Source organism: Paroedura picta, chromosome 1 (assembly GCF_049243985.1).
Source record: "Paroedura picta isolate Pp20150507F chromosome 1, Ppicta_v3.0, whole genome shotgun sequence".
In the NCBI taxonomy this organism is placed as follows: Eukaryota; Metazoa; Chordata; class Lepidosauria; order Squamata; family Gekkonidae; genus Paroedura; species Paroedura picta.
This window is the reverse complement of record NC_135369.1, coordinates 93,279,545-93,304,010: the sequence shown is the minus strand read 5'-3', so window position 1 is coordinate 93,304,010 and position 24,466 is coordinate 93,279,545. Positions and strand designations below refer to the sequence as shown.

General features: G+C 41.5%; 1 protein-coding gene across 3 annotated transcripts in view; it reads right to left on the bottom strand.

Moving 5' to 3' along the window:
* Positions 1-24,466, bottom strand: part of PRKN (parkin RBR E3 ubiquitin protein ligase) — a 951,947-nt gene that overhangs the window by 639,854 nt on the left and 287,627 nt on the right. For all 3 annotated transcript variants that reach the window (XM_077348081.1, XM_077348097.1, XM_077348089.1), the window contains exon 3: positions 11,504-11,741. In XM_077348081.1, the coding sequence (XP_077204196.1) occupies positions 11,504-11,741 (238 nt within the window). The remainder of the gene's footprint in view (positions 1-11,503; positions 11,742-24,466) is intronic.

The window sequence follows — 24,466 nt, the reverse complement described above, 5'->3', positions numbered from 1 at the left end:
CTGTGTTGTGCCTGAAAGTCAATTGACCCAGAGGAATAAAAGCAACACCTGTCACTTTATGGGGAAAATGCCCTTAGTGGCTTAAATAGGCAATCACTGATGTTACTACCAGCCTTTAAGCCTGTGTTTGGAGTAGTAAAAGCGGGGAGGGGCAGAGGCCATTCCAGAGATGGCTGTGGACTTTAAGAGAGGTCATATTGGGGCCAGTCCTGGCAGCAATCACCAGGCACATTACTTGCACATCCTACTCTGGCCTGTTGTTGTTGTTATGTGCGAAGTCGTGTCCGACCCATCGCGACCCCATGGACAATGATCCTCCAGGCCTTCCTGTCCTCTACCATTCCCCGGAGTCCATTTAAGTTTGCACCTACTGCTTCAGTGACTCCATCCATCCACCTCATTCTCTGTCGCCCCCTTCTTCTTTTGCCCTCGATCTCTCCCAGCATTAGGCTCTTCTCCAGGGAGTCCTTCCTTCTCATGAGGTGGCCAAAATATTTGAGTTTCATCTTCAGGATCTGGCCTTCTAAAGAGCAGTCAGGGCTGATCTCCTCTAGGACTGACTGGTTTGTTCGCCTTGCAGTCCAAGGGACTCGCAAGAGTCTTCTCCAGCACCAGAGTTCAAAAGCCTCAATTCTTTGACGCTCGGCCTTCCTTATGGTCCAACTTTCGCAGCCATACATTGCAACTGGGAAGACCATAGCCTTGACTAAACGCACTTTTGTTGGCAGGGTGATGTCTCTGCTTTTTAGGATGCTGTCTAGATTTGCCATAGCTTTCCTCCCCAGGAGCAAGCGTCTTTTAATTTCTTTGCTGCAGTCCCCATCTGCAGTCATCTTGGAGCCCAGGAAAATAAAATCTGTCACTATCTCCATTTCTTCCCCTTCTATTTGCCAGGAATTGAGAGGGCCGGATGCCATGATCTGGCCTAGTGGCTTGCAATTATTCAACAGCAGTCACTTAACAAAACAATTGTACATAGAGTTTCAGAATAGAATTTGGGAGATGCAGGTTCAAATCCCTACTTTTCAATGGAAGCTCACTTGGTGACTGGATGAGCACACGCCTACATCACTGAGTTGTTGTGAAGGTAAAATGTAGGAAAGGTAAACGTTGTTGCCTGCTTTGGATCTCCATTGCGGTGAAAACTGCAGTACATAAATAAAGCACATAGCTAACCATGGATGACACTTTCCACTTTCTACATAATAGGAAATCTATGAAAAAAGTAATAATAATAAAAAGTTATGAAGGTTGGATGCCAGCAGGGGTGCTACCCTGTGTATTGCACTGAGTGTAACATGTATGACTATTTGCCAGCTGGGCAGGAGAGTGTGATTAGCACAAGGACTTCCTGTTTTTTCAGGGAAGAAGTTCTGCCCCACAAGACCAAGATGGCTGACCTGAAAATGCAGAGACAGACATGTCCTACTCCAAGAATGGCAGCACCACTGTTATCAGGGAGCATGAGGGTCAAGGGGATGTTACCTCAGAAGGTATATTTTCATACCAAGGAACCATCCCTGAGAAGGGAGGGAGGAGACTCCTGATAGTAGGTAATTCAGTCCTTAGGTATGTAAATAGATGGGTTGCAAACCTGTGTACTGCTGACATGGTGACTTGCTTGCCTGGTGCAAAGGCAGTGAACATTACACATGGTGTAAATAGACTCAGAGCTAGTGCTGTGGAGGAGTCAGTGACCATGTGGGGGAAATGTTGTTGTGTGGGCCTGGGGGAAAAATGTAGGGCTGCCAGGCAGAAGACTCAAGGTGCTCCCTGTTTTATTCACATGGCCAGCTAGACAGGCACGAATTAGAGGAGTCTCAATGCTTTGATAATACAATGGTTTAAAGTTTGTTAGGCCCTGGGAATGCTTTGGGAACGAGGAAGGCCTGTACAAAACAGATGAACTCTATCCTAAGAAATAACCAGACTGCTGGTGCTTAAAACAAAAAAGGTGACAGAACACTTTAAAACTAAATCTACGGAGAAAGTCAACAAGATATTTAATATCTCTGGTTTGGGATGGCTCACCTTGAAGAAATAAAGGGGTAGCTGTTACTGTTCTAGAGGGAAGTGAATTAAGACTGACCACTAAGAAGGTGGCAAACAACATTGACTGCCTGTCAAAGTATCAATGCTGCAGTAGGAAGGCTGAAGGCCTAATGTGTCTGGAAATTATATATGTTTATTTAAAACCAGCAAAACAATTAAGGAAAGCAACTAGTTGAAATAACTGTATCATATTGGATGATTTTAACTTCCTACACATTGACTGGATCAATATGTGTTCAAGTCAGGAGAAAGACACTGCATTACTAGATACTCTTAATGACTATTCCATGGAGCAGACGGTCACAGAACACAGCAGGAGGAAGGCAATTTTGGACTTTATCCTACATAATGCTTAAGATCTAGTGAGAGATGTAAACATGACAGCACTGCTGGGAACAGTGATCATACTGATATTAAGTTTAGCATTTATGTAAATAGGCAGTTGCTGTAAACTACCAACAGAATCACATTTAACCTTAGAAGTGGTAACTTCTCTCAAATGAGGGGGCTTGTGAAGAAGAAACTGAAAGTAAAGAGGGTTAAATCCCTTTAAGAAGCTTTAAAACCATGATACTGGAAGCTCAATTAAAATGTTTATCACAAGCTAGGAAAGGTATGAATAAGTATAAAAAGGACTGCATGGTTAATCAACAAAGTGATGAAACCAGTAAAAGATGAAAAGGATTCTTTTAGCGAGTCCAAATGAAGGCTTTGGAAAATAAATTGCAGATCAGTGATCAGACAGGCAAAATGGGACATGAGATACATATTGCAGAAACATAAATATCAGCAACAATTTATTCAAATACTTTAGAAGGCCTCCAGAACTGCACTGAAGTACTCCAGGTGTGGTCTGACCAGTGCCGTATACAATGGGACTATGACATCTTATGATTTTGATGTGATGCCCCTGTTGATATAACCAATTCCCTATTCACCTAACTATCTGAAAATCCAAATTGCAGTCCTTCAATTTATCCATCAGAACATCATCAGGAACCTTATCAAAAGCTTCACTAAAATCCAAGTAAACGATATCAACTGAATTTCCACGATCCAGCAAACCCAAAAAAGAAAGCAGGTTGGTCTGACAGGACCTGTTGGAGGCAAATCCATGCTGACTTCCTTGGATCACCAAATTGTCCTCCAGATGTTTGCAGATTGCTCCCTTTAATATGTTCTCCATTATAAAAAGGCAAATGCCATTTTGGCCTGTATCAACAAGGGTATCACATCAAAATCACAAGATGTCATAGTCCCATTGTATACGGCACTGGTCAGACCACAACTGGAGTACTTCAGTGCAGTTCTGGAGGCCTCATTTCAAGAAGGACATAGATAAAACTGAAAGGGTACAGAGGAGAGCGATGAGGATGATCTGGGGCCAAGGGACCAAGCCCTATGAAGATAGGTTGAGGGACTTGGGAATGTTCAGCCTGGAGAAAAGGAGGTTGAGAGGGGACATGATAGCCCTCTTTAAGTATTTGAAAGGTTGTCACTTGGAGGAGGGCAGGATGCTGTTCCCATTGGCTGCAGAGGAAAGGACACGCAGTAATGGGTTTAAACTACAAGTACAACGATATAGGCTAGATATCAGGAAAAATAATTTCACAGTCAGAATAGTTCAGCACTGGAATAGGCTGCCTAAGGAGGTGGTGAGCTCCCCCTCACTGGCAGTCTTCAAGCAAAGGTTGGATACACACTTTTCTTGGATGCTTTAGGATGATTTGGGCTGATCCTGCATTGAGCAGGGGGTTGGACTAGATGGCCTGTATGGCCCCTTCCAACTCTATGATTCTATGATTCTATCTTCTCCACAACAGAGGTCAGATTCACTTGTCTTAGTTTCCCGGGTCATCCTTCCTCCGTTTTTTGAAGATTGGAATAACATTTGCTCTCTTCCAGTCCTCTGGGACATCTCCAGTCAGAGGTCCCGAAGATGATGGACAAGGGATCTGCAAGTTCTCCGGAAAGTTCTTTGAGCACTCAGGTGCATTTCATCCGGCCCAGGGGATTTGAACTCATCCAGTGCAGCTAAATGCCTCTCGACAACCTCTCTGTCCATGTTAACCTGCCACCTAGACACTATCCCTTGGCTACTGTCATCTCTAGATGTGCCTAAACCCGGTGGGAAAAAAAACAGATGTAAAATAGGCGCTGAGCCTTTCTGCTTTCTCTGCATTCTCCTTTAGAGTTTGTCCATCTGCACCCAACAGTGGGCTTATTGCCTCCTTTACTTTACGTTTGCTCCTCACATAACTGAAAAATCTTTTCTTGTTACAGTGGGCTTCCCTGGCCAATCTTAGCTCACTCTCAGCTTTGGCCTTTCTGATGATTGATCTACAGTGCCTAGTAACCTGTAGGTACTCTTCTTTAGAGCTCTGTCATTCCCTCCATTTCCTGAACATTTCCCTTTTCTTTCTTAGTTCCTGTTGAAGTTCTCTGTTTATCCAAATAGGCTTCTTAGAGCTCCAGCAGTGTTTTCGTCTTTCGTCTGGGATAGTAATTGATTGAGCATGCAATAGCTCTTGTTTGAGTAGTGCCCACTCTTCACATGCTCCCTTCCCTTCCAGCATTCCCGTCTATGGTATGACACTCATCATGTCTCTGAGTTTATTAAAGTTTGCCCTACGGAAATCCAACATCCGCATCTGGCTATAAGCTTCCTTGCCCCCCCCCCATCTCAAAAGGAATTCTATGAGGACATGTTCATTTCCCCCTGGGGTCCCCACCTCTTTCACCTCATCCACCAATTCTTGCCTGCTGATGAGAGAGAAGGTCCCATAACTGATGGACAAATTAAAAACTGACAAATTGCCAGGTCCAGATGGCATACATCCAAGTGTTCTGGGGGGGGGGGGAGAGAAACCTCAAATGTGAACTTGTGAATCTCCTGAAAAAACTATGCGATCTATCAAAATCTACCTCCATTTCTGAGGACTGGAAGGTATCTAATGTAACCCCCAACCAGAGGAGATCCAAGAAATTATAAGCCAGTCAGTCTAACACTGAAACACTGATACCAGTCTCAAGAGGAGACTGAATAAGGGGTGTGGCCAAGATGTCGTTCTGAGAGGGTTGCAGGGCATCTGCTCTGCTATCTCTGAAGCCTGACAGGGGTCAATTGCGGAAGCAATTGGCAGAAAAGAGGAGGGGTACGCAAACCCCACCTCACCTTTCTCCCCAGGAAGTTCTTGGGGCCGTCTCCCATCCTTTAGGGAGTATATCTCCCTGGATTATAGGATGTCAGCGTTCCAGGTCCAGAGGACGACTGCCATATTCTATCTCGGACTTTCTTTTCTCTCTTTAATCTTAGTATCTGCTTCAACCCTATACGACGATTTACTGCAAATGAACGTTGTGAACTGAGGGGAGGACATTGGCTGAGTACCAAAACATCATTTACTGCAAGTATCTCGCATTTTTTTTCTCCGTCTCTCTTCCTGCATCAAAGACCTTTGTTTCCCCCCTCCTTTTACTCTGCTCTGCCCGAAGCCACCTCGTTATGAGGCAGGCTAATTCTCCTAACTAAGCAGAAGAAGGACTCAAATCAACTCAAATTAATTGGCAAAAGCTCTTACTGCAATTGTTTTGGTTTTCAGAGATAAGAGATAAGACCTGTGAATGGGAAGATCTCACGAGAACTCTGTTCCAGCACGAGAATATCTGCCTTACTGACTTCAATACGTCACATGCCTGTGCCGGGACGTTAGAGGATAAAACAGAGGACCTCTACTGGCCACTTGTAAAATTGTTTGAGGCTGGCTGTTGATTTTTAAGTAAAAAACATGTCTATGTTAAAAAGATTGGCTCATCTAATAGAGAAACAAACCCAAGATTTCAAAGCATTTACAGAAGGATTGGTCCAAAATATCTTCAAAGAGATCCAAGATGGCAAGGAAGAAGTCTCCAACAGGAATGATGGATCAATAACAGTGGCTGATGACAGCTCTAAACAAGGTGGAAAACCAACAGTAGAAGAGAAATCTGAAATTCTGGAGATGGAAAAGGGGATGTCGGAGTTCTGCAGCCCAGATAAGGACACCCTTTTTAAAAAAGACATACAGCCATCTCAAAGCAACAGTGTACAAAAATCAATCAACAGATATATGGATCTGTAGTGAAAGTAACCGATTCAAAGGAGCTCTTTGGGAAAAAAAATTGTATTGATACTGGAGTCCAGGAGGTGCAACGGCCTCAAGATTTATCGATGCATATACTGTGGGAAAAGAGCCTCTTGTGGCGCAGAGTGGTAAGGCAGCCGTCTGAAAGCTTTGCCCATGAGGCTGGGAGTTCAATCCCAGCAGCCGGCTCAAGGTTGACTCAGCCTTCCATCCTTCCGAGGTCGGTAAAATGAGTACCCAGCTTGCTGGGGGGTAAACGGTAATGACTGGGGAAGGCACTGGCAAACCACCCCGTACTGAGTCTGCCATGAAAACGCTAGAGGGCGTCACCCCAAGGGTCAGACATGACCCGGTGCTTGCACAGGGGATACCTTTACCTTTACCTTTATTCTGTGGGAAAGAGTACAACTGCACTTTCTACGTCAAAGGCCAATGGGACAGAATATAAGTTTACGGGAACGACAAGATGTAGCAAGCCTCGATATGAGACCCCCTAGAGAAGACCGAAAGCTCATATTGTTCTATGTTTAATGTTAAGCATTTAATCTAAACCTGGAAACTTTACTATTATCTGTATTAATAACTTATACTGTATTCTGTATTTCTATTTTTAGGAAAAAGGGGAAGCAGTGGTTTTTTTTCTCCTGTTTCTTTTCTTTTGTAGGCATATAGGTAATATAATCGTTAGTGCTGGATATATAAAACGGGGTTTCCCCCCCCCTTATTTTTTCTTTATTAGTCTATTGTTATAGGGCCAAAGCTCACACTGATCTGCAGAAAACGTTTAATGTTAAGTTCTCAACGTAAATCTGAAAATATACTTGTCAGGATGGCTCTTAGAATGGGTCAAGTATAAATTGTTTTGTAGATGTATCTGTATTAAGGATAAGGAGAAGCTATGAAATCCTCTTGTAATTTTTTTTTAAATATCTTTAAGGCAAAGCCCTACTTTCTTTTCCCTTCCTTAGGGTATTGATACAGGGCCAAAACTCATACTGTTCTACAAGAAATGTTTAATGTTAAGCATCTAACTTAAACCTAGAAATATCTGTCAGGACAGCTCTTAGATTGTATCAAGCAGTCAACGTGAGGTCTACGATCTCTCAAGTAAGTTCATTATTAACAACTTCTCTTTTGTATATCTAGATAGGCCTTTTTTAATGTAGTGGAAATGTGGATGGCTCTTAGACTCAGCTTTGGGCAAAAGTTTATATCATTGTGTAGTTAATGTGGGGTCGTACATTTTCAAATGATGATTATATTTTACTGTTCTTTGTATTAATAACTCATACTGCATCCTATATTTCTATCTTTATGAAAATAAAAAAAACTTGTATATATATATAAAAAAGAGGGGACTGAATAAATATAAGGAACAGTAAACTATAATTGGCTATTAGCTACAGTTTATAGAAGGACCACTATGATTGGCCCTGTTGGTGGTACTCCTGATGGCACCTGGGTTTTGGCCACTGTGTGACACAGAGTGTTGGACTGGATGGACCATTGACCATGACTTCTCTTATGTTCTTATGAACATGCAGCACAGTGATAGGAGCATCCCAGATCCAATCCCTGGCATCTCTGTTTAATAGTATCATGTAGTAAGTAAAGAAGAAAGACCTCTAGCTGAAACCCTGTGGAGCTGCTGGCAGTCAGAGTAGACAATACTGATCTTGACAGCCCACTGGCCTGATTCAGTATACAGCAACTTCATACGTGTCATTTTACCTGATCTTCCTCAGGTCCCTCAGATGCATGACAATCAAACAGCATTTTTTAAAAGTCACACATTTTTATATATGGATTTATAGAAGGATCCTGACTGGTGGTATCATATTATATTTGCATATCATATTATAGATTCCCTTGGTTTTTATTTTACTTGCACCAACAGCCTTGGCCTTCTTTTTTATGTCCTGATATCACATAAAATTATTGTCTGCATTAGTAGGCATTCAAAACAAGTTAAAATGGAGGCACGTGCCTCTTTACATTTTGATGGCACACATAGTGAAACTGCACAAGACTTTACCATTTAAAGGGAAAATGACTAACTCAAATTTCCTGTCCATGGCACTTATACATCTTTCTGCATTCAGCTACCTTAAAGTACACAGAAATCAAATGTCACAATTAGCACTCATACAGATGGTTGTGCGTACATAATCATCACTATATTATAAATGACATTGCTTCTGTTTAATCATAGTGAAACTTGGAATATCAAGTAAAAGACAATGTCACGCCAGAAACTACTCGTCATCAACCCCCAATCAGGCAGAAATGTTATTCAGATAAGCTGTCTTATTCATGACAACAAAGATGTCGATGGGCTGAATCATAAATTGAACTAGTTGGGAAGATGATAGCCACCCATGTGTGCTGTGCTGTGATTCTGCCATCAGGGCTTTTGCTAAGATGTGCTTTGTCAAAATAGCACACATTATAGATGAGGAATTTTTCAGAAACCTACAACATAACGAAACCCTAATGTGCCATGGCAAGCCTAAACAAATACAAGGGCCATCCTACCCATTGCCAATCAAGTGTTGAATACAGGTACATGCTACATGCAGACAGGAAAGAAATAAAGATTACAGAGTGCATTCCATACAGCTTTAAAAAAAATCCCCTGTCTGACACAGTGAGTGCCAAGCTGATCGGAATGAAACAATGAGGCACCCCTGTTGCCTCATTATTCATTCAGAATATGAAATGTGGATCATTAAGCGAGGCACTAATTTGTTCCTAAACTGCACTCATTCATCATTACTTGGCAGCATGAGGTTGATCAAGTCAGTTGTCAAAGTTTGGGACTCTTATGATTTGTACACTTTCTGCATGTCTTTAAAAATCTTTTAAAGTTACTTCAGTTGTTTGATCTCTCTTTTGCTGTATAGGTGATTTGCAATATTCTCAAAAGCTGTGGCTGAGGAATTCACCATTTTTAGTACAGAATAGTATTTGTGCATTGCTCGGAGGATTTCAGAATCAACTGCAACAAGAGAAGGAAGGAAATCCTGCAATGTTTGCTCAATCACTCCTTGAATAAGCGAACAAGCAGACAGAGGTTTCAGTACTTACCTCTGGCAAATCCATTTATCTAAACAAGGTAACACAGAAATTTATTTCTAATATTCATCTGACAATCAATTAAAAAGACCATAATTGGGTGGAGAAATGTGAAGGTAAATATAACTTCTGCCCTAAACTATTTTATAAAAAGTGTGGGGGTATTCCACATTTGATTGTTGGCTTGAAAAAGAACCCCCAAAACTCCCCTTGACCATAGAAAATGGACATACCAAAAATAGACCAGTCTAGAGCTCTTCTCTCTGATATGCCAGCTTTCTACAGATCATTTGACGTAAAGGAACATTCAAACACATCGTTCTCCCTCACATCTGCAGACTGAACAAAGATTTGAACTCGGGTCTTCCTCTTCCCCCCCCCCCATTGAAACAGAAAAGTGTTCTGCACATGGTTAGGGTAGTTCAGAAGGGGGGGGGGAAGCCTCTTTCTTTCTTTTCTTGTGGGGGGGGGAGAGGAGCCAAGCAGGGAGCCTCTTTTCTTGGATGGGGGAGCGGGGAGAAGATCAAAGAAGGCAGAGAAGGAAGAAAAAATCCAAGACCGACAGAAGTTGAGAGAAATTAGGGGCTTTTCCTTTAAGGCAAGCTTGTCACATGAGCAGATTTGGTCTTAATAGAGCAGGGGGAAACAGAAAGACCACACAGGAAGGGAATTGATAAACAGCTATTTAAAAGTCACATCTCTGGCAGACAGCAGCACATAAAGGCAAAGCCTTCTACAAGTATGGCTGACCATTTTTCAGCTGTTACTTATCCCCTCAGTAGTGTTTTAGTAAACTGGCACAAGCTACTCTAGAGCCTTCCTGAGAGAGCTCTTTATCACAACAATTGTTATTAAAGACTAAAGATTTCTTTTTAAAGTTTCAAGTAAGTGGGTGATAGGCATCTAGTACATCTTTTAAATAATTTTGATGTAGTTTTTAGACCTTGTTTGTTTTCCTACTGCTGATAATGCCAGTTTGTCAGCTTTTTACTGCCCCTCGCACAGCTGTGAATAAAACTTTAGGATTGCTAGCTCCAGGGTTTGAAAAAAAGAGGGCCTTCAATGGGCCATAATGCTGTAGAGTCCACCTTCCAAAGTAGCCGTTTTCTCCAGGTAAACTAAGGCCCATTCCGCACAGATTTATTGTAGCAGGAGTGTGGCAAATTGTAATCGCTACTAAAATGCAGTTTGCACAACGTCGTACACAATCTGCCACACTCCTGAAACCGATCAGCAAAAAGTGCTTCGTTGTAGCGCTTCCAGGGAAATCCCAAAAAGTGGATTCACCCTCTGGAAAGCGCTACACTCTTGCAAAAAATCTGCAACACTAGCGAAAAAGTTCTGTGCATTACCATTGTTGCGGTTTCAGCAAAGTCCCTCCCCCTGGCTTTCTCTTCTGATCTTCCGGCGAAGCGATTGCCATTTTTTTTTCTCAGAGCGAGCGGAGAGGAACAAACCGGCGAGCCTTCATTCACCCAGTGAGGCTTCTCCAGCTGCAGTCCCTCCACAGAGCTGCTTTAAAGCTCACCTCTAGTCACCAAGCACAACACAGCCCCGTTTGCAAGTTCCCTTTATTTTCGCTCCCGTGCACGGAGGGGTGGGGATTTTTTTTTCACTCGGGAGAGTGTGGCAACGATGAATTGCCAGTCATACACCACCTGCCAGCTAGATGGGTCTCTCTGTTGCAACAAATCAATGCAGATTCTTTGCAACGTGTTTTTTTTAAACCTGTCTTAAAGGGAAAGGGGCTTTTCGGGAGCATGATAACCGCCGCCCATTGGCTGTTTGAGTGACGGCCAGGGGCGGGACAAAGCCCAGGAAAAATCGCTTCCTGGCTAGCAATTTTTGGCGAGGCCGGAAACCTGTGGGAAACGATTGCAACGCTACTGGATTCCACTACATAGGCAGGTATGCATAATGCCGAATTCCACTATTTTAAATTTCGGAATTGCTTCCTGTAAATAATTGGCCACATTGATTCTTGTGCGGAATGGGCCTGATCTTTGTCATTTGAATCCCAGGATATATTCAGCTACCACCTGAAGGCTGCCAACCTTAATAACCATATCAGGATTCTCATAGCATGTGTGTACTGACCCTGGAATATACAGATTTATACTGTCTATTTTACATATGTCTCACCAAAAAGCCAGAAACAACTGAGACCATGGCTACATGGAAGATTGCATCATCACCATCCTAAAGGTGGGGGGACCAACTATATTTGGATATGTATAAATTCTGTGAGTTACCTGAATTGTCAGACAGATGGGAGGTGCTGTTAGTAGTATCCAAAACCACAGCAAGTCCAGCTGAATTAGAAGGCAGAAGATTGGTATTCAGATCCACACGTGTGAGGCTCTCATCTTCTCTTCCTAGGCTCCTTGGAATCCCAAAGACATTTTCTATTTCGCTCTCACCCCTATTGTGATCCTTTTTCCTCGGATTCTGAACAATATGAACAATGCTCTGCTGGGCCAAATCACAGCTCTGAAAAGCAAGGATAAAACCTCTATAAACAATAAATATGGGAATAAAAGGAAAGCTTTAGTATCTATCAAATTATTCCCTCTCTTAAATTGGATATAATGAAGAGTAACAAGTGTAATTAGCTAAAATTAGTATTACTTACTGTAGCATTGGGAAGAACACATTGCTTAGGCATTTCTGAAAATTGACAAGAAAATACCAGAGCAGAGTAAACTGTATTTTGTGAAATGGGGTAAGATTACTGATGCATTATAAATCAAGATGGCCAGATTTTTTTAAGTAGCCAATAAGTGCATTTCCTGTGCTAAAATACTCATGGGATTTATTTCATAGTATGAGGCTACATTTATTTACCACCATAGGACAGGGTTCCCTTTGGCGAAGTCATCAAATTTAACTGAATGTCCTGAATGACTGACTGAACTGGATGTGATTCACCCAAAGTTGATAAGACTGCCCATTCACCCAGCAAAAACAACTAAACTTTCAGCAGACATTTTTTCTAGCAGTATGATAAAATATTTGACTAAAGTAGATTAACAACCAAACAGCACCATCCTAAGCAGAGTTATATCTGATGTGGAACCTGGAGTTCACCCAGAATTATAACTGATCTCTGTACTCCATATTACAGAGTGATAAAGCTGCACTTTGGAGGGTGGATAACACTATGACATCACATCCTTCCTGAGATCCCTCTTCTCTTCAAATATCACTTTCCCCAGGCTTTGCCACAAGTTCCCCAAGAATTTCCCAACCTGCAGTTGGCAAACGTAACACCTATATAAGTTTATTAACTCCTGTAATGTTAGAAAGATTTATCTTTGCTTTGGATAGTGCTAAGGGTCTTGCACATAAACAAAAGGCATGTTTCAGAAATCCCCATGAGAGAAATTTTCAGATTTCCAACCAACAGTCAAATTATGCAATGATAGCATCCTCCCTCTTCTGTCAATTCTTATTTCAAAAATGAGGAAGTTTTGAACTCACTTGTAAAAATATAATGAACAAGGCAGGACATAGCATAACTTATAACTGATGCAATGGAAGAATATGTGTGTGAGAGGGAATTTAAGTTATTTTGGTGGACTTCCCAAAATTTCTTGCAACATTTAATTTTACCTTTTTGTTTCATGATGGATAGAATCTATGAGGAACTAACTTCCAGGTTCAAAAAGTGTTTGGGAGGTACAGCTGGAGAAGTAATAGGAATAATGTAAATTTGAGTCTGGTGTGCTCTACACCCCCATAACTATGGCCTATCACAAAAACTATCAAAACTATGTATTAAAACCATGGTCTATCATGTGTTGGCTAAAATCAAGATAACTTTATGGGCAAGGTATATTAGTGCATACTTGGGGAATGGTGGCCAGTTTTCTTTCTGTTAACTCCCTTGTGTTCCATGCGTTGCTGCTCTGGGGAGCCTCCTGGCTTTGAGGTGGCTTTTCTGGAAGAAGACAGACCGCTGCCATTATGCAGAGACTTTTAATCCCCATAAATACATGGAACACTGCATGTAACATTCCAGCAGTTCTTTCTAAATCTGTATTAAAGGATTCTGTGAAGGCAAAGGGGTGACAGGTTATTCTGATTCTGTGAAGGCAAAGAGGTGGCAGGTTACAGTAGATGAGCGATTGGGATGTGAGTGTCCTGCATAGTGCAGGGGTTGGACTAGATGACCCATGAGGTCCCTTCCAACTCTATTATTCTATGATTCTATGAAAGGAATAATCAATGTAATAGTAATAGACTTAGATTTTACATCTTTCCATTTCAGAACTATGGACTTACAGGTGTACCATAGTCATAGGTGAAAACAAAGGAAGACAGGAGCAGTATGAGTGGAGTCTTATGAGATATGGTTGGTAAAATATGGAATCTTGAAGAAAGCTGGGAAGTTGTGTTGAAATCAGGACAGCAATAAGGAGGTCAGGGATAGATCTTGGATGGCATTCAGAACAGTCTGGTGGCATATAGAGTTGCTAGCTTTTCAAACTGTCATACAGTTTACCTAACAGAATGCAGTGTGATAAACTGAACCAACCGGGGTAATACTAGCTGATTGACAACCCTTTGTTTATTAATTCTTTGCTCCATAAACCTTTCATAGGGCAGTATGCCACAATGTTAAAACAATTAAAAACATAGAGTTGAAATTTATCTTGATTATTGTATACAGCCAAAAGTAAACAATTCATATCAAGAGAAATGTGAATTGAATATGAAAAAAACGAATATAAAAAAAAACTGTACAACATCTGGCCTAGTTTTTCTTCTCTGCCCAGTACTTCATACAGAAACATAGGAAATACTTGATGACACACACACACAACAAATGAGAAATTTATAACGCAAACAATCAGCTAAATATCAACATATGAAATTGGATTTATGTAAAACTGCAGACAACACTGAGTTGGATACAAAGGCCACTCTCTGCTAAAGGAAGGGGCTTTCAGCACTAAAACAATTGGGATTTGCCTCCTTCCCACTGGATAATATGGAGCTCCCCCAAATATTGCTTCAGAAAGGCTGGGAACCCTCAAGAACAGTGAGTGATACTAAGTGATCAGCCGAAACTTTCACCCTTCACACTGATGGAAAAATAACCTTTGGATCTAAACAATTCCCTTTACTGAGAAAACAATTTTTTCCCAGGGCCAGGATACACAAACACTAAAGGTGAGGAAAGGACAGAGACTTCATAGTGTCTCAAAAGCTATGGTGCACAGAAAGAAAATCAATTGGGAAAAGCAAGCAAGTGTGGGTGTTTTTCACTTTTCTTTCTCTGCCTAATTATTAGAAACATAAGAGAAAAGAAATGAAAAAGCACCCCCTTCACCCTCAACTTTAGAAAAGATAGGTAGTATTATTAGGAACTCATAGATATTATTCAGCTGAAAACAGCTGGTTACACATAATAGAACTATTTTTATATCCAGTTACTATCTAGCAATTGGACATTATTGCTTAAGAATACCTTGAGGGAAAGAACAGTCATTCAATAACTGAAATGAAGCAAACCAAACTCCTTATCTGATATCAAATCCATTAGTATAAAACCCCTGATCCTGTGAAAAGGTTCAAATTAAGTCAATGGCACTTTATGGGTTTCCTGGGTTACTTTATAATGTTTTAATGGAAGACTTGGGCCTAATTACACAAATTATAGAAAGGATCTTCAGAATTAGAATCCTAGCACTCACTGAATTCAGTCTACTTTGACAATACTTTGTAGAACATCCCTAGCTAGTCCAAAGTTTCAACAAATTACTACTTTTCATTATTGGTATAAAAGAAAATGCAATATATCACAGCATTTGCACACTATGCAATTCAACTATGCAATCCAGGGACCAACATGACAGTGGCCAATTTATTGTTAAGACTGCCACATTCACATTGTGAAATGTACAGTAAAGGCAAAGAATTGGAGCTTAACTTATTATTAACAAAACTATGCTATAAAATTCTAAGAAATGTGTCATCATATTTGCAGGTGATTTTTCATTGCACAATATCTCCCTGTTTTGTATTTCCATTTATTTTAAATGATGATGGTTAGAAAACAATAGACAAGGTTTTTAAAATATGCAGCACCCAAGAGTGGGAATGATTCATTACTTTTTTGAACTAAAATGCCTTTATTGTTATATAGCTTGTTGTTAGAGTTCCTCAAAAGGAAAATTGATAGCCAATGAAAGTAAACAAGCCTATAAAAGTCTGTCAGGCTCTCAGTAACAAAAAGATGATGTATGCAAATAAATTCCTCAAACCCAGGTAATGTCCCACTCTTTCCAGAAAGAAGGGTTTTGTTTTTTACTATTCCGGATACTCAAGGCTAACAGAGGAATCCTGTTAAGTTACACTGCCTGGAGAGCTAAAGGATATGAAATCCCCTATGACAGTTCATCTTAAAGACCATTTACGTACTGGGAACTTAACTGCCCCGGCTCCCGTGCAGGAGCACAAATCGGGGGTGGATGAGGCACACCAGGCCAAATGCTCCCCCGTGTGGGTACAGGAAGAGGTGGAACTAAAAGTCCAGCCTGCAGCCCGGCATGAAACCTCAAGTGCGTAAACTGTCTAAGAGACAAAATTGGGCATCATCAGGCTTTAGGCAGGAGAGGAGTGAGAATGTTTTTTCTTCCTCATTTCACACTGGGATTAAATTTCATCTGCAAAAGACATGACTCCTCTTGAAATCAAATGTGAAACAAACATAACTGTCCCATACATCTTCCTGTTGTGTCTAAACAGTTACAACAGAGGATGCAATTCCACATTACTCTGCAGCCAACACAGTGCACCTTCCTTCCCCCCCCCCAAAGAATACAACCCCTTACACTGAAGCCCATATCTCAGATGATGGTCCGGAGCATGGTCCAATGCAACTCCCTGCAGGAGAGGATGACTGCTGTCTCAGTGACTAACTTATTTTCACTAACAGGTGAATCTGAAAGTGCAGGTAACTCTGAGAGGCATGAGAACTGGAAGAGCACATACATGATGTCACTCCCTCAATTACATGTTGACTAAGGGACAGGGACTATGAGCTGCATGAAATCATTATTGCTTGGGCAGCTTCCTAAATACCCACAATTTCCCCATATCTATACTGATAAGATGAATTATGCAGTGAGACTGTATGAATGAAAGAAATGGAGGGAGGATGGATTACAAGCAACAGGCTGAAGGGAATCAACTTAGTTAACACCAAGGGTTGCAATTTCCTGTGTAGGCCCACTCACCAACTCAGGGCTTCTGAAGGATCTCTTCTTTAAGGAGTACTTTTGGCCTGTGTACAATCCATGGCTTTCTGGTTTGGGTCTGGCTCCCCCAAATGTATTGTTGTTTTTAAATCTGTTTCATATGGCTCTGCCTCCTTCCAAACCGATAAACCATGATAGTTGTACATATATAACTGCCATCATGCTGCAAGTGAACATAAGTAGCAGACTGAAGAGTTGCAAACACATCTTTAACCGTGAGTTAGAAAGAAAGCACTTTCGTAGAGACTCTTTAATGGTGTGTGGGGGGGGGGGGGAGCTGTGACTCAGAGCTTGTGAATCAAATCCTCACCAAACTTGGAGGGCAGGTAGGGAGTCAGTCAGAGATTCCCTGTGATGTTAGTGTCTCTAGCTTGCATAGGATCTGTTCTATGTACTGCTGAACCTGAACCTGTCAGAACGATCACCTGTCATTTTGACAGGTGCAGGTTCAGGAGTGTATAGAATGGATATTGTGCAAGCTAGAAAGACAAATGTTTCAGGGGACCTTCCCTGGATGCACCCCTACATGCTCTCCTAGTTGCGCCCTTGTTGCTTTGAAACTTTGTAAACATTTGGATAGAGCACGGACTGTCTGGAGCTGTATCTATTCATGAATTGCTATGAACAGCTGAAAAGTTCATGGAAATTTTGTGCTGGTTGATTTGCCATGAACTTCACTTGGTGAACCAGGAACCAGCTAAAATTCATCACAAATTCTAGTTCCTGCACCAGTTTGTGCTCATCCCTTATGGTAAATCAAATGTTCATCTTTAACTGCATACAAGTGCATTTCCTACCTATTCAAATTAGACTACTTTAAATGGAAATTACTCTCTCCCGTCCTGTCAGGATATGCATTTGAATACATATCTAATTTAGGACTATATTGCCTGACCCAGCAAGTGATATACAGTTGTAAAGCTACTTCCACAGATGACCTCCCAAACTAGATGAAGTCAGGAAATATAAGGGTGGGCTGGAGAGATTTTTGTGTGTGTGAGGGGGGGGGGCAGAATCCTTCTCTTTACCCTACTTATCAGAAGAGTTCAGTACCTCCCTAGTTACTCAAAAATAAGAGGGGGGAGGAATATGCAAATTACAAAAGAAAGGGGCACCAATCTCTACCTAGTCATCATTAAGCGTCTTAATATTTTGATTAGCCTCAATCTGCTGAAACTGGCCAGCCAAAAATGAGTGTCTTTGTGCAGCTAAAGCACTGCCATAAGGCAATTCTGAAGTGGGACAGGTATTTTCAAAACTCAATGCATCCTTTTATCATACTTGAGAATGGGCTTGACCCTCTAAAACATTTTTTCCTGTAAACACAAAGACTCTCAGCCACTGGAAAATACAACATATCTGATGGGGCCATGACAATATCTTAAATACTTGATTTCAGGAGGCTGAAACATGCTATGTTGGGATTGTGACTAAAATGGTTAACATTCAATTCTAACCCAAGTATTCACTATTCCATAAAATATACTTTCCACCATAGTGAGCATTAATTTAATATTAATTTATACAGCTTTTTAGTGTATAAAGTGCTTTACAGATATCATTGGTAAGAAGCTATATATCAGAAATTATTCATCATTGATAAGTCCTTCAATGTTTTAATTGAATATTCTTAGTAAATCACAAATTCAATAGGTAATGTGTTTCTGTATTGTTGTTTTTAAAAATTATGTAATGCCCGAGTAAAAGTAAATAACATTTTGGTGATGAAATAAGAAAAATCCAGCAATATTTACTTCCATAATAACAATTATAATCTACAGTTTCTCAGAGGTGACACAACATAGGACTCTGGCTAGTAGCTAGTGCTACTGTCGTATGTGCATCCAGAACTATGAAAGAAGCATTAAAAACAAACTTGAGGGAACACTGGGATGAATCCTCATTGTGTCCTCTTCCATTTATGGCCTTTCTGCAAACTCTACAACACTAGCCATAGGAGTAACAACAGTTTGGATTAAAGGGAGAGATCAAGCCCTTCGTCCACCCAGAGGTCTTAATAGTATTAATGTGGCTTTTTGCCACCAAATGTTTGCCTTAGTTTTTCGTTTCAGTTGATGGCTTAGTCTATTATAAATTGTATCTGTTGTATTGGGGTTTTTAATGGATGGAGTATTTATTGTGAGCTGCCATGAGCCCTTGCGGGTGTGGCGGGATATAAATGTAATGAATAAATAAAAATAAATAAGACCTGGTGTTTCTAATATTACTACTGGTCGAACAAACAGTGAACTATTTAATGTTCAATTGTCATTTATGTTATTGTTATTGTTAATTGATTGATGCAGTTACCGAATCTATGTCATATCCATCATATGTTCCCTGTGAACCGCCCTGAGCCACAAGGGAGGGTGGAATACAAATTAATAAATAAATTAAATAAATTGTGGAAAGGATTTCTGTTCCAAGGGTATTTGCAACACAAAAATAGCCTAAGAGGAAGGCTTGAAGCTATGGGAGGCATGCTATTCTAAACAAAGTGAACATGATTCAACCAATGCTATGGGCATTTTCTACTGATTGGGATCTGAGCACTAACAACATTTGGCTTTCCTGCCAAAACCTATGAAATTTAGAATTTTCAAGTTATGACTGAATGCTGTCTACATGCTTATGCCAATGCAGTTGATATAGGAAAGTAATAACAACTGAGGAACACCAGCCTTCTTTTGATTATTGTTCCAAACAGACAAAATACTTCATCATTCCATCCATAAAAGAGAGCAGAATTTGGCAACTATAAATGGAAGCGATATAAGATCAAAAACTCTAGACATAAACAGAATACACAGTAGGACATTTATAACTGTAGAAAAAAGGTCATCAATTTTGACAACATTCAAAGGTATCCATTATTTAACATTGAAAACATCTATACCAACATTGCTGCATTATGAACAAGGGAATTAACACGGATAGATGAATAAAATGAACAACAAAGATCTAATCTACCAAAAAATGCTGAAGGTAACAGATTACAAAGGTCTTGCAAGGATACTGCTCATTAGGTCTATGTGCTGATCTTCTGGCTTTCTGATGATGATGACTGTCTCCTTAATGAGGTAATAATTTGCTGTAAGTAACAAATATACCCAATGGGCTATACTTGAAGTGAACTTTATTTGAAAACCAGTCCAGTCCAGTCTCCCCCAATTTACAGAAATTTCACAGACTAATTTAATAATCCTCAGGCAAATGGAATAAGAAACATTGAGTCCAGAGCAAATCCACACCTCTGTATTTCAATTCCAGGAGTCTCTTCACAATATCATTCTGATTCTCTTTATATCTGGCACAATAGTTCAATATATAGTATTTACATTGCTAAAGCTTATTTTAAAATATCAACTTTCAAGCTTTACAAATGTTCTCAGAAGCTTTTCTTCCCAGTAAAAATATTATCATGTTATCAGTGCTTGAACTCTTTTTTGGGGACATACTAGCAAAAAGCTAGGATTTTCAACATGAAAAAAATTAAATCTTTCAGTAAGAATTTCGTTTGAGTGCATTTCTGGGCATTTGCAGTTTTCACACTGAGCTTGCTTAATTTATGGTTATTCCCACTAAGACCAGACATCCATCCCATTATTCTACACTGTTTAAAGAATGATAGCCACTATTAGTATTTTGACAATGACATTAACATCTGATCAAGCTAATACTAAAAAGAGCAGAACAACTGTAAAACAAGTACTAAATTCTCATGAACTCTATCAACAGAGTTAGCCAACTTGTTATTCCCTCACAGCACTTGTATGGTGTATTCTACGGAACAGCCTATATGCCTCTAACTCATTTCAATATTTATGCAGAAGACTACCGATCAATGACAGTTTTATAGGACTAAATTAAAAATGAACACAGTTGCATTGCTATGATGTATGCTGTCTTCATCAAGCTAGTTTCTTCTGTGATTTTGATTGAACACAACTATCACTTTTATTTCATTACTGTATACCCTTGTTATAACTTAAATCTTCTAAACTTATTAACTACAACAGTTTAAGGAATAAAAAGCCGACCATAAAACCAGAGAGTGAGTGTGGACCAACTTCTCTAACATCCTGCATCTTGCATGAGTTATAGAACCAATTTTTTGCCCTATAGAGGAGTGGATGTAAAGCATGCCTGTCTGACTCAACAGAACTTTGTATTGCTGTAAACTATTACAAAGAGACACTCACCACAGAAGACAACAAAAGAAAAGATCCTAAGGACAACGAGAATGGCAATGTAAAAAGGGGAGTCACAAGGCAGAGACAGTTGTTCAGGCAAAGTTTCCATAGGAGTTACTTTGGCTTGGTGGACCTTGTTGACTGTTGGACTTCGTTGGGATGGTATGGGTTGACCTATTAAGAGCATTGGGCGTGGGGTCTATACAGGCAACAGAGATCCCTCCACGAATCCTTTAGTTCTGTGAGAGAATAGGAAAAGTCATTCCTGAGGGAGAAGATACCTGGGAAAGAATCAGCCAAGGTAGCTAATTTTCTTAATGGAGACATACTTCAAATATCTATTTTATGCACCTTTTTAAAAGCAATTATAGAAATGTTGGGGCGGGGAATCATCGGTGAAGCGGTGATGGAGCGCGGGGGCAACTTTGGGGGGGGGCTGGGTGGTGGAAGAGCATGGTAGGTGGGTGGCTGTGTGGGGGGGAGGGGAAGTGGTGGTGGAGCGTGGTCCCCCAAGGGGCGCATGGCGAGGTAGGGCATGGAGCTGCTTACTGGGTATGGAGTGAGCGTCTCGGGCGAGGCTCTGTTGGTTCGTGGCGAGGCTGGCTCAGGCGGGCAGCTTGTGGGCTCCGGGAGTGGCAAAGGGACAGGGCTGGCGCGTCAGTGACACAGTGGGGCTGTCCCTTTACCAGGCCAAAGGCTCCCGGCCCTCGGCAGGCTGCAGGCGGGTGGTGTACCTCGGCAGGGGCCCAAACCTCCCCCCCGCTGCCTCCACCCCCTGCCGCCTCCACCAGGCTGCCCATGCTGGGTGGCTGGCTGTTTTAGCAGCAGGCATTGTGGGAATGGCGGCATGGGGATAATGCAGGGGAAGTTGGGGGTGGGCGGGTCGTCAGCTCAGGGTCAAGGGGCCAATTGGCCCTTTGGGGGCGGAATGACAAGTGGAGGGCCCAATCGGCAGGTGCAGGCCCTCCGTTTGTCATTCTGGGGGGAAGGGGTCAATGGGCGCCCTTCCCCATCCCGGACAGGGCCCACCCAAAGGGCCCTTAGAGTTTTATTTATGCCGCTCCCACAGAGCGGTTACAGATGAGAAAACTGAATGTCAGATACTCATCAAGGGATTCAACATCCAAGCTATACATTCAAAGGAGTTCTTTAAAATAGGGTTTTCAAATTAGGCTAAAGCCTAATTCAAACTGACATTCAAACTGAAGCAATTCAGATTCTCTTTATAAACATCTAGATACATATATTATAAAATATGTACTTACATACAGCTCAAACTTAAGGATTATATATGTAGGGATTTATGGCAATTTCTAGTTGTTCACTTTTTTTGGAAGCATCTAAGTTGTTTTCACATATGCAATAAATAATGCACTTACAATCCCCACGCACTTTGCAACTGGAATTTGCTGTGTAAAACAGCAAAATCCACCTGCGTTCAATTGCAAAAAGGCATTGAAAATAGAGAACACATAGTTCGTGTGAAAGTGCAGTAAAAACATCAGATCCCCCCTCCACACACAAAATAAACAAAATCAGGAAATGTCTCATTATCAGATTAAAATAAACAACAGAAGATATTTTAGTCAATACTCTTACTTTCTTAATACCAAATGCAGTTTTTTTATTTAGAAAGTATGTCTGTAAATAAATCGGAGAAATATATGTATTTTTAAATGGCCCACAATATCGTTAAAAAACAAACAAAGAAACAAACAAACAAGGCATGTATGAAATTCTCAGTTATATACCATAGGTGAGAGAGAGCTTTGTTCAGTCAAGCATAAAAGATGTTTCTTAATGTCAGAACATGAGAGTAATGACCTATTTAAAAAAGATAAAGAAACCTTGGCTGAAAAAAGTTCTTTTATCCTGATCCTCACCTTAAATATATTTCTCATCCTGCATTTCTCTATGGTCATTCTGGTTCAAATGACAAAATGGCAATGATGTAATATCAATTATGGGAGAAGTAAGGAAGCATTTAGGTTTAGTGTAACAAAGGAAAACATTTATACAGACAAACCAGTCTATTGACCTTCAAACTTTAATTACAGAATATTTCCCTTTGAAACTGCTGCATACATCTTTTGCATAACACCCACTCTCAAATGCCCCCATCATTTTCTGCAGCAACTAATTAGTCAGTATCATAAGGCAATGGTTTTCAGACTATACTCCAAGAAATCCACAGTTCCTTAGAAGTTTATTGGTGAGACAATCAGTAATGAAGTACAGCACTTCCTAGAAAAACGCTTGTCCACCACAACTGATCTTCTCCAGCATCACATAGTCACAGGGATGTGCATTCTAATATGTTCACAATTCAGTTGCATCAGCAAGGATACACCAGTCCTAGATCAAACGCTGCAGAGACCCAGAATGTACCCTGGGGACAGATATTCAGGAATTCCTCTCTAGACAAACTAGTGTGAGAAAAGTTCCTCAAAGATAAAAGGCTTTGAATAGCAACATGAAAATACATATAATCCAAAATCTTTAACTGCTCCTGCGGAGCGAATTAAATAAAAGGCTAAAGGCTCTGGGGAGGAGTTAGGGCGGGCCCTGACTGAGATAAAAACTCAGAGGGGCGAATCAGGAGCCGCGAAGCTCCACCTCGCTGACGGGGAGGGTGGCCGCCGCTCTTCTGCCGGCTGCTCCTGGCCCAGCAGAAGGCTCCACATCGCTGACGGGGGCTTCACCCCAGCCAGGCTGCTCCCAGTGCCGGCAGAAGGCTCCTTGTCACTGCCGGGTGGTGGGGGTCGGCGGCGCCCTTCTGCCAGCCCCAGAAGCGGCCTGGCCGCAGCGGAGCCGCTCCCGGAGCCGGCAGAAGCTCTGGGATGCTGACAGGGGTGGGGGTGGCCGCCGCTCATCTGCCGGCCTCAGGAGTGGCCTCGCCACACCGAGGCTGCTCCCGGGGTCAGCAGAGGCTGCTCCCGGGGCCAGCTCCCGGGGCCTCCAACTCGCTGATGGGGGGTGGCCGCCGCTCTTCCACCAGCCCTGGGAGTGGTCTCACCATGGCCAGGCTGCTCCCCACACTGGCAGAAGGCTCCGCGTCACTACTGGGTGGTGGGGGTCGGTGGCACCCTTCTGCCAGCCATGGGAGCGGCCTTGCCGCAGCCAGGCTGCTCCCGGCGCCAGCAGAATGCTCTGTGTCGCTGCTGGGTGGTGGGGGTCAGCGGCGCCCTTCTGCTGGCCCCGGGAGCGGCCTTGCTGCCTCACAGGCGCAGCGAGCCTGTGCCCTTGGCCGGGAAAACGCAGGTGGCCCGGCCACCCCAGCCCTCGGGAAGCCTTCGCCCTGCAAAGGCTTCCCCAGGGAGGGGGGCCTAGCGCCCATTTTATTCCTTAATAAAATGGGCTTTACTTCTAGTATTTTTAATAAAGTGCTGTTGTTTTAAAAAGGTAAAAAAATGCAATCTATCAACTTGAGCTGACTTTCATCAAATTTCATACCCTTGCTATTAATATAAAAGCTGTAATCTGGGGTTCATAGTGTAAAAGAATGATTTGGAGTTCATTGTCTTGTCTTGAATATGCCAGCAAACTCTGAAAGAGATTGAACATGTTTACTTTTTGCTTTAAAAAAGTAAAACTACCCAAATAGTTTCAGTTGTAGTCATTTTAATGATTGTATTATACCAGACCTTTCATTAACGTGCCTCTATGCACTTAATTTACATTCATTTCATTAGAAACATTATGTCTGCTTGAGGTTGCTGGTAGTTTTATGTTTATCAAAGATGCATTAAAACATGGC